We start from the raw sequence: 17,195 nt of genomic DNA, 5'->3' as shown, positions 1-17,195 counted from the left end.
TGATCATGTGATCATGGGAATGCTGCCACAGTTGTGTGAAAAATGGCCATAATTCACCTTTTTCAGTGCCTTTGTAACTTTCAATGGTCATTAAACAAATGGTTGCAGGTCAAGGACTATCTGTATTCCTTGGAAAAAAATCAGGCTAACCAATCTCAGTCCTGCTTAGTTTTCAAGCTAAAGTCAGGCAGGTTGTCGCTTTTTTTTTCTTGCAACAGGCTTTAAGGAACTGTTACCAGTTTTGAGAGTTTAAGATGGTAGGGTGTTAGAAAATGGAGTTGTTATTGTTTCTAAAAGGTAAACGTTTGATAAGTCAAATGGAACAATTATAAACTGTTTCCAAATTACCTGTATGTAGCAGCTAACAGCTAAGAACCACAAGCCTAGCGAGCCTGAATGCCAGCCAAAACAGCAAGCAAAGAAAGTACAAAAATAACAATAGAGCTTATGCTAGCAAGGAAAAAGGTTATGGTGAACTTTTAAAATTCTTTGAACAGAGGTGGACATGGCTTTTAGGAGAATTGAGCAGGATGCTGTGTCAAAAAGAGGAGGGGGAAATGAACTTATGTAAGGTCATAAAAGTTGATGCTTTCTTCCACATTCACCTTCGGTGCACTCGTGTTTGCAAATACATGAATAAACTTCTTTGCTGCGTCCACGCTGTTGTCTTGGGTAGTGCCATATGTGAGTGTGCACTGTTTATAAGAATTGTGTATCTTAATTTCAACACAGGCAGCACAGCTTTTGAGAATACCTTTGTTTTTCCAAACAAACAGCTCCTGGTATTAAAATTAAGATTTATTTGGACCTAGTTGATTTCACCACAATATTTCTTATAAGGATTTTGGCACAGTCTCCTTGTGATGAGATGGTGGCAAATAAAATAGACAAACAAACAAACAAATAAATAAATAAATGTTACACTAGGATAGACTAGTTGTTATTTGCCTAAGGCTTTCTAGATGTATATGTTAAACATATTAAACAATAATTTACATATTTCTGTTTCCAACAAGAAAGGTTTGTTCCATTCACACGCTATGCATTTACTTTCTACATCCAGAACTATCTACACAGCTGCTATGGGGAAAAAGAAGAATGGGAGCATTATAGATCTATCCTGAGCTTGTGAATGAAAGATGGAATATCATTTGACCAAAGTGCTCTTCTCTTGAAAGATGGGTAGGTGTCTGATTAAGTTGCTATAAACTCTTAGCAATCACATATTGTAAATAGATTTTCCCGCCCCATGAAAACTCACCCCAAACCCAGTTTTTCAGATCTTCCAACCCATCGCACTGTACCAATCTACTTTGCTGCCAGTTTTCCTTTCTTCTCTTTCCTTCCACCTTTCTCAGCATTAGAACAGTGGATAGGTCTCTGCATACGTAATGCGTGTGTAAAGTAGGACAATTTGATCATTGATTTGTTCAATGATCCATTTATTTGTTTTCTTGGCTGTTCTCTCAGGAGTTTTCTCCAACCTTTAAAAGCATCAGACTCCCAGGCAGTTTAAAGTTGTGTCTCTGCAGATACAACTGTTTCCCCATTTAATGTCTGGGTTTTTTTAGGAGTCCTACCACAGTGGGGGAGAAAATTCCAACTGAAATATTTTTCATTAATTAATTAATTCATTTTCTATAGCCACCCATCTCCGTCGATGACTCTGGGTGGCTTACAATTAAAAAATAAATTACAAGCAAAATACTAAAAAAAACATTTTAAAACAATAAAAAACAATTAAATACTATAATACTCCTATGAATAGTACCGTAATAATAGTACCGACAACTCAAGACCTCTCTTGCTGGCCGCTGATCATCCAGGTAAGTCCTCTGCTAATTTTGACTGACCGTCAAGCATATCCCAAGGCTCAGCTTAGCAACCAATAGCATCTTTCAAACTTTAAAAACGGGGGGAGAAAAATGACATTTTCGCCGCTTAGAGGTGAGCTGGGACTGAAAGTCCCAAGAGGGAAATTTAACATCCTTTCTAAACTCCCGAAACGCAGGCAAGCAAAGTAATGACGCGTCGGGCACGTGGCACGGAGGAGTAGAAAAGTCTTCTTTTTGCATTGGTTCTTCCTGCAGCGCCGGTGGGCGTACCCGTGTAACCGTGGCGGCGAAGAGAAAGCCCGGCTGCTAAACTCGGAAGGTGGCAGGGAGGCGGCTTTTGTCTCCGGGGCCGCTTCCCTCTCGTCCGGGGCGGCAATTGGAGCAGAAAAGAGCGAGCTAGTCAAGCGACGGCGGCGACGCCGTCGCAGGTGGAGAAAGAGGGCATGGCGGACAAGGACTCTCCGAGCGCCAGGGAGCTCTCTCAGTTTGTGAGTACGGCCGACGCTAGTCCGAGGCTTCGCGGCTGGTATCGCGCACGACGCGAATGGGTGTGGCGGCTCTTGCAGGAAGCCGCCAGACATACATACAAGTAGTCCTCAAACTTACGACCACAAGGAAGCCCAACATTTCTGTTACGTGAGGCATTTCTGAATTGCGTTTTGCCCCGCTTTACAACCTTTCTTGCCGCGGTTTTTAAAGTGAAGCGGTGCAGCTGTTAAATCAATAGCCTGGTTGTTAAAGTGAATCTGGCTTCTCCATGGACTTCTCTTGTCAGAAGGTCACCAAAGGGTGACTTGGGACACAGCAACTGTCATAAATGGGAATCAGTTGCTAAGCACCTGAATTTTGATCACACATGTACTTACAATATATTTGCGACCTATAAGAACATTTCAATATAAAAGTTAGGTATAATCTCTGCATATCTATTCTGTTTTGTGTGATGCTTCCTTTTTTTAACTCCTTTTCTTAGTATTTTCACAAATATATTAGCTATTTTAAGGGAACTCCCTCCTTGATCATACTCAGTAGACGAAATCAAGCTGTTCCTCAAATAAAAGATTGCCATCTTTTTTTGTGCACTGTAAACAATAACACTAGTAAGGCTGGGTAAGTCCAGGAAGTAGCTTAATATGGTAACTTGTCTAATATCATAGGTGTATTTTCTTCACCCACAGGCAGAAAATCTTCTACAACAGCTGCAAGAAAACTTTGAAGATCTGACTGATAAATTATCTCTACAAAATATCCTTTTTGGATCCTTTTCTAAAATTAATGTGTGAAATCATTTGTAATCAGCTTGGCTAATCCCTAAATGTTTCCAAAATATGTTTATCATCATCTGTCAGGTACAAAGGTAAACTGGAAGATGATAGGGAATGATTTTGGAAGCTAGAAGTGAATTATCCATCAGGTTATTTTCTGATAAGAATTTTGTACAAGAGGACATTTTTCTAAAACAAAACACTAGATTTTAGCCACTCATCATTTTTATTTCCAAAGAATACTTATGGAGCCTTTGTGGGGATCTAAAGTCTTTATAAATAGAATTTCAGAAGCTGGTACTTTATAGCATAGCTATAACATGTCAACTTCCCATTTGTAATATAGCATGTAAACTCATCATTTGAATTTTTCACTTAAGAATCTAAAAATTGGAATGTTGCATATGACAGTAAGCCTAGCAAATTTATATCAATTTTAGAAAAAAAAAAATTCAGTTTACAGAAATAGTTATGCATCATTCTTAAAATACCATTAATGGTTATCAATTTAAATATATTAAATCCTCCTACATAGGAGATTATTATATGTTCCTCTTCAACTTTATGAATTGAGACAGTATTGACAGAATACAGGAAACTATTAAATAATAGCAATATTCTTTTAAAGTAAGACAATATTGCCTCAGATAATGTTCAGTCTTGAAACATTTAACTACAATATTATACATATTATAAGCTTTTAATATCCTGTAGCATACATTCAGACCAGATAAGAAGTATGAAAATAATTGTTTTCAATTGTTTATCAATAAGATAAAATGAAACAAACAGCATTTTGGATTTTTTTTAAAATAGAAACCCAATGTGAATCCAGTTATACATACATGCCATGTATTCTTTTCTCAGATTCTATAAAGTAATACAAATGAATTAAAAATGCAGTGCTCTTTAACCTTTTACTGGATGAGATGGGTGAACGAATAAATGATTTGGAAAAACATGTTGCTGAACTAATGGCTGAAGCTGGAATAGAAAATACTAGTGAAGATTCTGAACGGTGAGTTTCTGGTTTTATATAAACAAATAGCTAAAGCAATAGCTAATAGCTAAAAATCTGCTATAAATAAAATAATAATAATAATAAATATTTTATAATATATTTTACAATAAATTTAAGCTTCTTGTTTGTATTAATAGAAGCAGAAGAACACAGCTAGCTTATGGCAGGGTAAGAATTTCCACAAAGAAACTCAATACTTGATGAATCTATAGAACAACACAAAGTTTGCACTATCTTCTTTCAACTTTCCAGTCTAACCTATTATTCCTGAGATCTCCCATCAAAAACTCCAGTAGATCCATCTTTGCTTAGCCTGAGTTCACATTCATTTATTCAATATTCGTTTGTTTACTAGAGTTCCAAGAATAAAAGTTATAACTAAGTGCAAAACTTTGAAGTGATTGCAAGAATGCTAGAACTCATCTGTTTGTAAAGAAAGCGTGAATATGCATATTTGTACAAAAATAATTCAGGTGATTAAAAGGTTTAGCATGTTGAGCTGGTATCAGAGTATGTTTCTGTGTTTTAAAAATTTTGGAAAATAAAAGATTTATCTTATTTTCATACACACAGTTGGAAGAAAGTACAAAGATTGAGAGTTATTTATAGGATGAATTCACATCTTATTTTCCTAATATTAATTCAGTTTCTATGCTAATTATTTTATGCAGAACTGAAGGCATCAAAGAAACCCTGCACACAACATGAAGATTTTTAAGTATGGTCTACATTTGTACAATTTTAGGATATTTGTTATGACTATATATAACTAATGGATATACAAGCCATGTTTTTGTACACTACATTATTGGCTACAAAGAAAAATAAAAGTTGTAAATATTTCTGGTTTATTTTACTGCTGTAATATAGAATCACACAAGTGTGAAGGGCAGTATAGAAATTTGATAAATACATAAATAAGGAAAACATGAAATTTTTCTTTAAGATTGACATTAAAGATTGAAAACAGACTTTGTATAAACATTGAATTCAAGACAATTCATACACTTTCTTGTATGTATATATTTATAACCTTTTATACCAAGTGTAGTTTCCATTTTTTCCTTGAAGTTCATTTTCTTGGTACATCATGTATGGATGTTAAAACTATCAAGTATGAAGAAAGCAGAGTAAAAGTCCATGCTAATAGTTAAAATTTGTGTAATCTCTACTTGGATTAGTTTTCCTCTATTGGGATCAGGTGTTAGGAACTGATGTTGCTATATCCTCACTAATGCAATTCTGAACAATTTCTACTTTGATTTTTTTTGAATAATATTCCAAGAATAGGAGACCCTTTCCTTCATGGCTTAACTATTGTAACACATCCTACATGGAACTGCCCTTGAAGATTATGCAGAAACTTCAACTGATCCAGAATGCAGAGTAAGATCAGTAATAGATATGCTTTGATATGCCCACGTAATAACCCTGTGCTTTGTGAACTGCTCTGATGGTAATTACCTATGAACTCTTACACAGCACAGGGACTGATTACTTGAGGTACTGCCTACCTCTCACAGTAACTAGCAGATTTGATTCAGGTTTTGCATACTCCAATTCTTTTGATTAAGCAATACCATCTCTTAGCACCCAGAAGGGCATCTTCTCTGCTGGAGTGCCTGCCCTCTTGGAATGAGGTTCTCCATAAGAACTAGGTGGTTTTTATGTTGTTGTTTTAGAGGGTCTTGAACACATGGCTTTTTGCCCTGACCTTTGACTATGATGAATGTAGTACCTTCCAAGGAGTGGATAGTTTTGCTTCTGCCCTCTCCTTCCTCTTTTACCTTTTGTAAGGACTTTTGTTCCTTGTTTTTATTACATTGTATTGTTTCTTTTGTGTTTTTGCTTGTAAACTGCCCAAATTATTGGGAGTTGGACAGAGTACGCATTTACTAACAACAAAATTATTATTTTCAGTAAATGAACTGAGGAAATTAGATAACATGTTAGAAATATAACCTGAACCTGGATGACGTTTTTCATATATCATGCTAAGTCATAGTTTGGTTCATCATGGTTTAATGAGTAAGCAAAAACTGGATATATTTGTGCTCTAAGTTATAAAATATTATTTATAAATTGCAATTTGTTAATCACACTAAGCAAAAAATAAAAAGACCACACAGTAAACTGACCTGTTTTATGCTGATATATAAGCCCATATATTTTGTACCCACTTTTGGTATGTGAATAGCATTACCAAAGGAGCACATAGTTGAATTCATCACATGAACATGTTCAAATGGGGTCATGTTTTTGAAGTATAACTAAGAATTTAGGGATCACATTTTTTTTGTCACATAAAATATTTTTGATGTTTTTGTCTTTCCTGTAAGAACTCAAGGTTTTTTACACAGTGATCTCCAGCAGTTAAAAAATTTTAAATACTAAAAGCCACCCATATTAAAAACACTTTATTCAACATTCAGAGAATAGCATGGGTGTAGAAAGAAAAATTTAATTTGGGGGTTGGCAATCTATGGCCTGTAAACCAGATGTAGCCTTCCACTCACAGTCATTCAGCCCGTCATCCGAAAAAGAAATATATTCACCTAGGCCAGGGGTGTCAAACTTAAGGCCTGGGGCCAGATCCGACCCATGGGTTGTTTAAATCTGGCCCATGGGGCTGTCCTGGAAATAGCAAAGGACCAGCCCATGGTGTCTCTGGCAGCCAAAACGGCACGGAGGGGCCAAGTCCAGCTCTCCCCCACAGCCCATTTTTGGCCTGGGCGGTCTCCTGCAGCACTCTGGCAGCCAAAATGGGCATGCAGGCCCCTCCACACCCATTTTTGGCCAGCAAAGTACTGCAGGATGCATCCATCCCATCTCACCCCTCCCAAAGGAGAACTACAGTACTGATCCAGCCCTTGAAAAAAATCCAGTTTGACACCTCTGACCTAGTCCATAAGATAGAGGAAGACCACTGGCTAGCTCTGCAGGCAGCCATTTTGGTATGACTCATACATTGAAAGCTTCCAACACCTGCTTTAACAGGGACCCAAAACATTTTAATCAGCAGATCCTAAATACAAGAGGACATCAAAGTAGAAAAACCAGATGCCCTATATAGGTCATAGTATCATCAGCAAGGCTTCTTCTCTGGCTTTTATGACAATCTATTTTATAGCAGAGAATGTGAAGTGCCAGATAACTTAATATTTCAGGACTACCTAAGCCAAAGGTAAACTAGGCTCATTTGATTAGGCTTTTACAGCAGGTTTTAAACACTGGCATAAGACATGACTGGCCTATTCCAGAAGTTTGTGTGCATTCCTAAATACATTTTTAAAAAGAGACAATACATTATTGAAGAAATAGAATTGTTTTTAGAAAGCACTTGACATTTTTAAGTTCTTTATTCAAAAGCAAATTTAACTTTATTTCCAAAATCAATGGCATTTTCCAATGAAAATCTGGTAACATATTTACTCAGTTCAATATATTCACATGAAATGTTACCATGGAAGAATTGTCCTATATTAAGTCTGGGTTTAAGAAGTTTCCAAAAAACGTGACTTGAAATAAATGGCCCAAAAAGTCAATATCTGTATTTGGTTGAGTAGTCTTTGGGTGACACAACGAGACCTCTTCCTTTACGAGCTCCTCGATAAACTGTTTCTATGATGTCAATCATCTCTTGTTTGTCTTCCATTGCCCAGTTAATTTTGTTGTTGTTACCTGTGCCTAAATCAATCATTATGTGCTTGTTTCTTTAAGAAAAGGAGAAAAAATAATTATACAATGCATGCTTCCTAAAGTATTTCTGCATATATTTATATAGCCAAGTGAGATAGTTATTCATACACATACAAACTCTTCTTTTCCCCCAAATGAAGTCAGGCTGGAATGTTATCCCAACCCAGTGGGCTGTAGTTGACTTTAATAAGATCAGAAAGTAGTCGTGTCCCATTATTAATATTGTAAATTTTCTTTTTCTTAAATTTTTACCGATGTATACTTATTGGAAATAATGCTACATTGCCTGGCATGGGATGTACCCCCATGTGGCATACAGTGTCATATAGCAAAATATAGCAAATTCAAATAACCAATTTAAAGAACTTCCCATATTCATATCCAAACAGAAAAGAATTCCACAAACGTATGCATTCCCAGAACTACAAAACACTCAGTTAAGAAAACTGATGAAGTCAGGAAAAACTAAATATTTTAATGCCAAATTAAATTAATAATAGTTAACAGTCATGGCTTATTGTAACGGAATGCAGTGGATCAGATTCCCAGGAGGGAGAAGGTACATTCCAGAAAAGTAAGAGGCAAGTCAGTTCATATAATTTGTATGAGACAAAGCGGGTGAAGACAGACCCTTTCTAAGAGTTGTCAGAATATATGCATGAATATATGCAGAATAAAAGCTACTTCAGTTTGGCAAGATCAATGTCAGGCCCCCCAAAATCAAGAAAGATTCTTGGTGATTCTTCCAAGTAGGTTTCCTTAAAATCTTGCCAAACTGAAGCAGCCTACAACTTACATAAAACATACACTCTGGGAATTATTACAGAGAGGCTACATTCACCCTCTTTCTCTCACACAAACTATCTGAACTGAGTCATCCTCTGGCATGTACTCCCTCTCCTAGGAATCTGGCCCACTAAACTCCATCACACTTAACAGAATGTAGTGGGCCAGAGTATTTCTCTTTTCAGAAAAGAATAAGCTCTTCTGTCTGACTGCTACAGAAGGCCAGTAGTTATGCTGGCATTTTCCTCTTACTAACTATGTATGGAACAGCTCTGTAAACGATACGCAAAAACCAATGTATAATTCTAACTGGGAGCGCCATCTTCATTGCAAACTCTATCAAGCTATTTTGTATGACCTATTTTGATCCCAAAGCACTGTCTAATAGGAATGAAATATGGGGCAACTGGAGATACACTAATTATAGGCAGTACTACTTTAATGACCACAATTACAACCAGAAATTCTGTAACTGAGTGCCACAATTGCTAAACAGAAAAATGGTGTGACTGTGATAAGCTTATGATCTCAGTTCCCCTTTGGGCATTACGTGAAACATCATGTGACCATGATTTATGATTTCACTTCTGCCTTCTCCATTAACTCAGCTTATCGCAAGCCAGTTGCAAAGCACACCAATATGACTGTGGGACACTGCGACAGTGATAAATGCAAGGATTGACTGCAAAGCTATAGAGTCCCTCCCCCATTGTAACTTTGAATGATTGCTAAACCAGATAGCAGGCAAGCAAGGACTTCCTATTGTAAGGAAATGCCACTTGCCTTACCTTTATGATACTTAATACTGGTTTGTTGCCAGTTAGCAAATTATAATATCAATTGCATAACAACATCAATCCCAATAGTTACTTTTAGGTTTAAATTGTAGCTTAATGATATTACATAACATACACAATTAGGCAAGAATTGTAAACCACCCCCACTGAAAAAAACCCTACTGAGAACATGCAAGTTAAAAAGCAATGTAAGAATGAAAATATACCTGAAGAAGAACATGACTGTACAGGGATCGTACAGTTCGTACATTTTATTGAAGTCTGGTACTTCTGTGATATCTACGAGGTAAATTACAGCAAAATTTTTCACCTAAGGGAAAGAAAATGTGTTTATAGTGTAAATATATTAATAAATTGTTTTCATAATATATTGTAAGCTTATACAGAAACCCATGCATAGGTTTTGATTTCTTAGCACAAGAACATAAAGATATCCAAAACGGTGATGCTTGAAACGGGTAGCCACTACAGCTATATTTAAGCACATTCATCACCAGTCTATTTTTAAACATCCATTTCCTAACAATAAAAAGTTCAGATCATTGTTTTCCCATAAGTTTTGATATTAAGCTAATAATTTTTACGGAATTATCAGATTATTTTATACTCCCTTTTCATATCACACATATACTTTTCAGATTAAAATCCCTTTAGTGAAAAAATTCACTGAAATTTCAGTAGTACGCATATTTGCTGATACAACATGCTAGCTTTTACAGGAAAGCAAGTGCATTTTATTGGGTGTTACCACACACCTCATCCTATCTATTTCTGCAAAATCCTATCTAGTACTGACAGCTATTTTTGCTTTGTTTCAGAAATTTTTATAATTTTACCAGAACATCTAAAAAGGCAATAAATAAAAAGGCAATGAATGAAATTGAAGTATATATATTTGAAAGAGATGAAACATTATTTATTATTTAACTTACCCCTTAACCTCATAGTTTGCTTATGCAATTACCATATTATTTTGTAGTCTGTCATTTTGCTAATACTGAATACACATTATATAAAATACATCTAAAGATAGTAATCCATAAGTTTATTTTAAACAGAGTGCAACATATACTTGACAAGATAGAGAATCAAATTTAAATATATTCTTCCTTTCATGGAGGATGCCATTTTGTCCCTAAGTTCTGTGCTACCTCTCAAATCTGCATTAATAGATTTTTAAAGAATTCAGGAGAAAGTAGCAAATACTGCTGTAAGCCTCACAAATTCCTGTAGAGTTCTACTGAACTGAAATCCGAATAAAACACATAATTTAAAGGTTCAAAGACCACATTTTTCTTTTATTCGAACTTTACTTCAGTAAAAATTCTTGTGGAAGCAATTTTAAACATTTTTAGAACAATTTATTGTACAATTCACAAATATTTGTCATAATACATTTACATGCACGAGACTGCCAATGAAAACTAAGCTTATCTTCCATTACAATTCACAGACATAACCCACTTAGGCATCTTTAAAAATGTGAAAATAATTCATTAGAGTATACAACCTTTGTGTTGATATAGAAACAATTAAGAATAGTCTCAAACTTCAATGAGTAAAAACAAAATCCACAGGGAGATAAATGAACTCTTAAGAAAAGACAGAGTAGACAAGAGTAGCTGAGCTTGATAAAATGTACATTTTTTTTTGTTTCAACTGAGAGGAAACCATTTTTAGTCAACTATCTCGTACACTTCAAGATAGAAGTATCAAGTTTGCAAGTATTCATACTTCAAAAAAAGAAGGAAAACAAACCAACAGAAGAAAATGCTTTATTGACTAGAATGTCTATGAAAAGAAGTTACCAGAATTGAAACAGGCCATGTTGACGGGGATAACTGCTTTTTCCTAAATGTAAAATGCAACTGCGGTATGTCAACAGTCTGGTATGATATAGAAATATGTAGTACAACTGGAACTGTTTACTCACTTTGTACAGCAGCGATATCCAAACGGCTCATAAGCCAGACCATGAGGAAGGGTCACCCCCTCTAATCTGCTATTTCTGCAGAGGGAGATTTTTAAATACAAAAGTTATATTGTTCTCTTTCTTCCCTCTGTTAAAGTGCCAAATCGTCTGCCAAGTTACTAGAATTCCTATTATTTTATGACCCGTTTCAACCAAGTTTCTCAAATGAATTATCTCTTAACTCAGTCCTGAAACAATTATATAGGCAATGTTTTTTTTTCTTTGACAAATATTAAAATAATATATTTAGATTTTTTTAAAGATCAACATAAACCAAAAGTCATATTTCAATTCTAGCACATTATTATATGGTATTATATTGAAGACCGTTTATATCTAATTTAGAAATGTTAGCTTACATAGATTTTGATGAACAAACTAGTGCCTGCGTAACTCAGCAAGACCATATTATCTCTACTGAAATAATTGCTGGTTGCTGCTTTATTTCTAGATGAAGTACAAAGAGATGGTGACTATCTAAACATTCTCTCTCTTGAATTTTAAAAGTCTTAAATAGCTTAAGTTCAGTTTGCTTACTCTAACAACAGTGTTGAGATTTTCTTGATTGCCACTAGTTCATCTGGCAATGATGAAAAGTCAGACATTCTCAATGGCCATAATGAGCCCCCAAATTCCCATTAAAAAAACAAAGTTGCTGGACAAAGGTCTGAAAACGTATTTTAAGTTGAAATTTTAATAGGGCTTTTTTATAATTTTCAAATGTATTATTTGATTTTCTATAAACTAGAAACTCAGCTGGCAATATACAAATGCTTAAGTAATTTGCACTCAGGTTTAACAAAACTAAACTGTTCTTTTCTGATGAAACCACACAAATTGCAAGATATTGTTGCTATTTGCGTGGTTTTCTTAATTTATGGAGTAGTTTAAATATTTTCCTCAATGCGTTATTTTTTTTATTTATAATGAAGAACCATACATAAAATAGAATTAGAACTTTTCCTGTAAGTTTTTCAGCCCATGGGAATATCTGGAAACAGTATGCCTTTCACACAAAAAAGCAAGAAGAATATAGTTTATTTATTTATTCATTCTATTCTTTTACCTTACACAGCCAAATTGTTTCCTACATTTCAAGGCAGCTCCCTAACTCTCAGGAGCATATTTTCAAAGAGATCCTTACAAAATGGTATTTAATCATGTCTTGCTCCAGAAGCAGAATTCTGTTTGCAGCACCCTATTTCTTAGCATATAAATATACCAAATTGTGGATCAGTAGAATCTTATAGAAATTTAACAATATGCCATTTTTTGGTTATAGCCTGTAATGTAGGCAATACAATACAGGTCGTCCTCATTTAGCACCCATAATTGAGACTGGCAACTAAGATGCTAAAGTGAAAACTCACCGTGACTGTGTTTACAATTTTACTTCAACTTTTCTTTGGTTTACAATGTTAGAAGGATAAACCTCCAAACAGTCAGGTGAGCCCAAATAGCAAGGAAAGTTTCTGGAACTCGATTCATGAGGAAGCCAGGTAATAGGGCAAATCTTATACCATAGACCCTTTTCCCAACTTTCTCACTCAAGAGAATATTCATCCCTCTGCTGGGATAATAAACAAGAAGAGAATTAATGTTTCTCCTTACATTTATTGGAAAGGAAGGGATTACAAGAGAGTAAGTAGGCACACAATGGAGAGTACATATCAAAAGGAACATGCTAGCACTGTTTGCCTAGTATATACACAGCAGCACAGGAGCAAGCAAAAACCAAAGGTGTGGAACTGATTAAAGTCTTATCAGGTACAGGAAGCAGCTGTGAATCTGCAACCAGGCAAAAGGTTCTAATAAATTAAGGTCACAGAGCTGGTCTTGTTGACTTGTGGCTAGCACTTTTTAGGGATGCATTGTGCTGTGAAGAAAAGCAGCTCAGGAATAGATAGCTTGTTTAGGCAATCTCTCCACTCTGGGAAAGGGGAAAGGGGAAGAGAAAAAAAAAACAGGTCAGATACAGAACAATCTGTAAGATTATAATGGAAAATACATGGCTAAGAGATGCTGCAAAGGATGTAAATTTATTTTATTTCATTTATTTATTAAATTTATATGCTATCCACCTTGCTGTCCAAAGCAAGTTTTACGGGCATTGCTCATAAAGTTACTTTTTCATCACTGTCATAACTTTGCACAGTGGCTGCCTGAGGCAGTTGCTAAGTGAGATCTACCTGTAAGTATTAAATCACTGCAATCTTCCCTACATTGTTCACACAATCAAAAAATACATTTTACAAAATATTTGAGGCCCACAACAGGATGCTCCAATCTCACCAGAAATATTTCAAGCTTGAAACATGGCCAAGGTTAAAATACAGCTAATAAGGCTGGAAGAGGAACGAAATACCCATGGTACAAACTTAAAACAGTCCAAACTAAAAACATTTTGCACTTCTCTGGTTATAATTTCAAGTGAAATGAAGATTGCCCCTCCAAGTTAAGTTTCTTTACTTCTGCCGTCCTTTTTATACATTTGCTTTCTGTGGCCACAAAACAGATGGTACATTCACAAGCATTAATAAATCAAGAGAATCCTAGTTTATTGTTACATAAAGTACTTTAAAACTATTTCAGTGAAAACGATTAAAATAAATAGGAAAAAAAATGTATTACCTAAGCCAGGTTTGGGGTTTCTGTAAGGATATTCGCTTTCGATTCTGAACCTTTTTCAGAGCCAAAACCATGATTTCTAATTCAGAAAACATACCACTATTGTCAACGGTTCACATACCATTTTCACTGCTTATCCATATCATCCCTAAATTGTTTCCTTTCTAATAGGATACACGCCATATGCATGAACCCTCCTTCAAATTAAAATACCACCCTCCAGGACACATAATGGGCAAATAGGCGGCAATATAAATTAAATAAATAAATAATGAATAATGCCCTCTGGGATATTTCTGTAGAAGCAATGCTGGGCAAGAATCGCAGCAAAGCTGGAGGAAGTGGCTGTGGCTGGCGGGGTGGGGACGGACCCTGTGCTTACGCGGAAAGAAGGGTAAATGTGCTGCATCTTTTTAGTGCGAAGTTATATATGGATATGAAAGTAACATCCCTAAGCAAAATGGATTACATGACATATATAGGCAACGACTAATAGCCAAAGACAAATCAACTCTCTTAATTTATCTAAATTCACTTATTGCATTTTTATTTCAGAATAAAGACATCAAAGCTAAAAATAAAATAGTGAAATTCAGTGAGTTAGTAAGTCACTGGAGTACAAAGATGTATTTAATGTTTTCCAATCTTTAAGGGAATATTTCGGGGGGGAAAAAATCATGCCTCTTGATTGCAGTTTTTTAGCTATTTTTGAAAAATATGTCTATTAGCAGAAATACACAATTTTTCTTAAGCACATATTCTACGTTCAGCGTGTTATGGATTAAAACACAATAAAAATTTATTTCTCCAAATCAGTTAAAACATTATACCTTTTCAGCAATGCTATATAAAACTTCATCCATTTTCATACATGTTGGATCCCAATCATGTCCAAACCGATTAACTACCACACGATCTTCTTCTGAAAGAATGGCCTGATCTACTTGCCAGCCATTGTGTAAATGTGGAAGCATGTACGACATATTGAAAAACTTGAATCAGATCTATAAGAAAAATACAGAAAGCAATTTATAATTTTGATGTTTATAGTAAGGGTTAGCTTAGTCATCTAAATGACATCATTTTATTTGATAAAGAACATAAGAGGTCAAGATACTATTGTTTTATAGTTATCCCATTTTAAATTTAAAATTAGCTTCCAAATCTTATAATTATAATTTATCTTAAAGTTTTAAAATCTTAAAGTTATAATTAGAATCCGAGATATAATGAAATATTTATTGGTGAACTAAAATAGAAGCTTCAAACTCAGAGAATATTTTTTTGCCCAGAGAAGGAATATTAGGAGATTTAGAAATACTCAGGAATTGACTGATCATGATCACAACTCAGAAAAGTTGCATTTCTAGTAAATGGAAAAAAATGAAGTAAATTTTGACAAACAAAGAAATATTACAGCTTTATTTATATTTTTATAAGGCGTGTGAATATACAAAGAATGTATTTTGGGGGAAATCAAAGCGCAACAATGTGTGAAAATTTTCTAGAAATTTCTGAAGACCAGAAAATCATAAATGTAACATCTCTGGAAACTTAGTTATGAAGAAACATATTGTTAAAATAAGTTTTGTTATTTTTTATATGGAACACAATAATTGTTCCATTAATAATTATTTATTTACTTATGCAGACAAACACTAAAATGTAAGATATTATTGGAGTCATAACTACTATACAGCAGTTTCTTTTGCATTTAAAGATGTAATGCTGATATTATCTTATGACAATTTCAGAAACTTCACTTTCTCTTCCCCTAAAGTTCTGTCTAATACCTTTGTAGCACATGAACTGAGAACTAGTCACATTTTGTATTGCCAAAAACAGAATAAAAGGCAGCCACTGTTGTCATATTTGCAGTTGTCAATAATGTATTCCCTTCAGTTCCAAGCATACACTTATAGGGCAACTCATTCAGGTGTGTTTGGATTAATCCAAATAAATATGCTTAGCTTTAGTCCCCCAAAGAGAATAAGAAACCAAGGGTAAAACATTATTACCTTTTTTGTATATTTCCATACAAAGTCAGAGTGAGAAGACTTAGTTTATGCTGTCTAAGAAGTGAAGGACACTGGAGTTCAGGATTACTAGTACAATATTCCAAATTCAGTCTCTTTCCCCAATATTGGCATAGGGCAGCATGTGAATTCTGCAATATCTCTGGCCCTCCATCAGCAACGTCCTCCCAAACCCACAGTTATGCATAGTTCAAAGTGCTATCCTAACTGAGGAATTTGACAGTCCATTCTTTTAATAAGTCTGTCACAAAAAAACGACAGAGAGCAAGGGACAGAATACAACAACATGGATTTGACTGCAGGCTTTCTCAGTCAAGATGTCATGTCATTAATCTTGGGGGCCTGGAGCTGACCAGGTCTTTGAAATCGCCATATCAATAATTTAGATATCTTGGGGTTTCCAGCATACCGATGCATAGTTCAATAGTTGCTGCTGTTATTGAAAACAACAACTAATTATACTGCCGATTCTATCAAGTAATGATACAACTTAGGCTAGAGAACAAGACACGGCAAAATTAAAGATCTTTTAGTTAGAAACTCTCTAAAAGCTGGTGCCTTCCGAGTTTAAAAAAAAAAGTGTGTGGTGAGCAAAACACGCTTTAGGGTTTTTTTGTTTTTGTTTTGGTGAGTTCAAAGACCAGCCCCAGAAAACGTAGATCTTAATCTCCATGCTCTTTGGAGCGCAGCATGCCATCTTCTACAGCAGTTGTTTGGCCGTTTTTAAGATGCGTGGACTTCAACTCCCAGAATTTCCTAGCCAGCATGAAGGATAGGGGGGACCCTGGGAATTGAAGTCCACGCGTCTTAAAATGGCTATAAGGTTGAACAAAACGCAACTCTAGAACATTTATACCTTTTGTTTTCCTCACCTACCCCCCCCCCCTTCCTTCTTCTTTTCCTCCGCCCGCTGGCCCTGGAGCTCAAACCGCCTTCTAACCGCCGCGTTTTTCTTATCAGCTCGTCCGCCACTCACCCCCCCAAAAATCCGAACAAGCAAACAACCCAGCACGGCCACGGCCGAAGGCCCGCCAACGCTCACGCCAAAGGACAATCCTAGAGCGTCAAAAAGGCTATCGAGGAGAGAGGAAGCGACACCGCATTCGTTACGTTGTCTTCGTCACTTCCGAAGAGAGAGAAGAAGGGAAAAAGGGGG

At 35.5% G+C, this 17,195-nt stretch overlaps 3 protein-coding genes and 1 long non-coding RNA gene across 18 annotated transcripts in view; 1 reads left to right on the top strand and 3 right to left on the bottom strand.

Moving 5' to 3' along the window:
* Positions 1–2,095, bottom strand: part of SLC66A2 (solute carrier family 66 member 2) — a 62,614-nt gene extending 60,519 nt beyond the window's left edge. For 3 of the 8 annotated variants that reach the window (XM_087930981.1, XM_087930977.1, XM_087930982.1), the window contains exon 1: positions 1,772–2,017. The gene's annotated coding sequence lies outside the window, so the exon portion shown is untranslated. Of the gene's footprint in view, positions 1–1,771 lie in introns of all 8 variants that reach the window. The other 5 variants (XM_087930985.1, XM_087930983.1, XM_087930984.1 and 2 more) reach the window with 4 other exon arrangements.
* Positions 2,096–2,190: 95 nt separating this feature from the next.
* HSBP1L1 (heat shock factor binding protein 1 like 1) lies at positions 2,191–4,963 on the top strand. Of its 2 annotated transcripts, XM_087930995.1 has the most exons (5): positions 2,191–2,323; positions 3,014–3,073; positions 4,015–4,118; positions 4,259–4,289; positions 4,793–4,963. In XM_087930995.1, the coding sequence occupies exons 1-5, from the start codon at positions 2,279–2,281 to the stop codon at positions 4,796–4,798; spliced, it is 246 nt and encodes an 81-aa protein (XP_087787121.1). In that variant the 5' UTR covers positions 2,191–2,278; the 3' UTR covers positions 4,799–4,963. The 2 variants fall into 2 exon arrangements, with proteins under 2 accessions (XP_087787121.1, XP_087787120.1); XM_087930994.1 differs by lacking the exon at positions 4,259–4,289.
* LOC148126348 (uncharacterized) lies at positions 2,919–4,118 on the bottom strand. Its single transcript, XR_015743149.1, has 2 exons — positions 4,015–4,118; positions 2,919–3,073 (listed from the first exon to the last, which is right to left on the bottom strand). It is a non-coding gene; the product is annotated as an uncharacterized LOC148126348 (long non-coding RNA).
* Positions 4,964–7,461: 2,498 nt separating the features above from the next.
* TXNL4A (thioredoxin like 4A) lies at positions 7,462–17,150 on the bottom strand. 7 transcript variants are annotated; one of them, XM_087930988.1, is made up of 4 exons: positions 17,016–17,150; positions 14,834–15,007; positions 9,610–9,713; positions 7,462–7,834 (listed from the first exon to the last, which is right to left on the bottom strand). In XM_087930988.1, the coding sequence occupies exons 2-4, from the start codon at positions 14,984–14,986 to the stop codon at positions 7,663–7,665; spliced, it is 429 nt and encodes a 142-aa protein (XP_087787114.1). In that variant the 5' UTR covers positions 14,987–15,007; positions 17,016–17,150; the 3' UTR covers positions 7,462–7,662. The 7 variants fall into 7 exon arrangements, with proteins under 7 accessions (XP_087787114.1, XP_087787115.1, XP_087787116.1 ...); XM_087930989.1 differs by having other exon boundaries at positions 16,916–17,130; XM_087930990.1 differs by having other exon boundaries at positions 16,022–17,113.
* Between the last annotated feature and the right edge of the window lie 45 nt (positions 17,151–17,195).

Source organism: Pseudonaja textilis, chromosome 3, assembly GCF_049901715.1.
Source record: "Pseudonaja textilis isolate UNSWEBS1 chromosome 3, rPseTex1.2, whole genome shotgun sequence".
In the NCBI taxonomy this organism is placed as follows: Eukaryota; Metazoa; Chordata; class Lepidosauria; order Squamata; family Elapidae; genus Pseudonaja; species Pseudonaja textilis.
The sequence above is the reverse complement of the archived record's forward strand: the minus strand, read 5'-3'. Positions and strand labels throughout refer to the sequence as shown.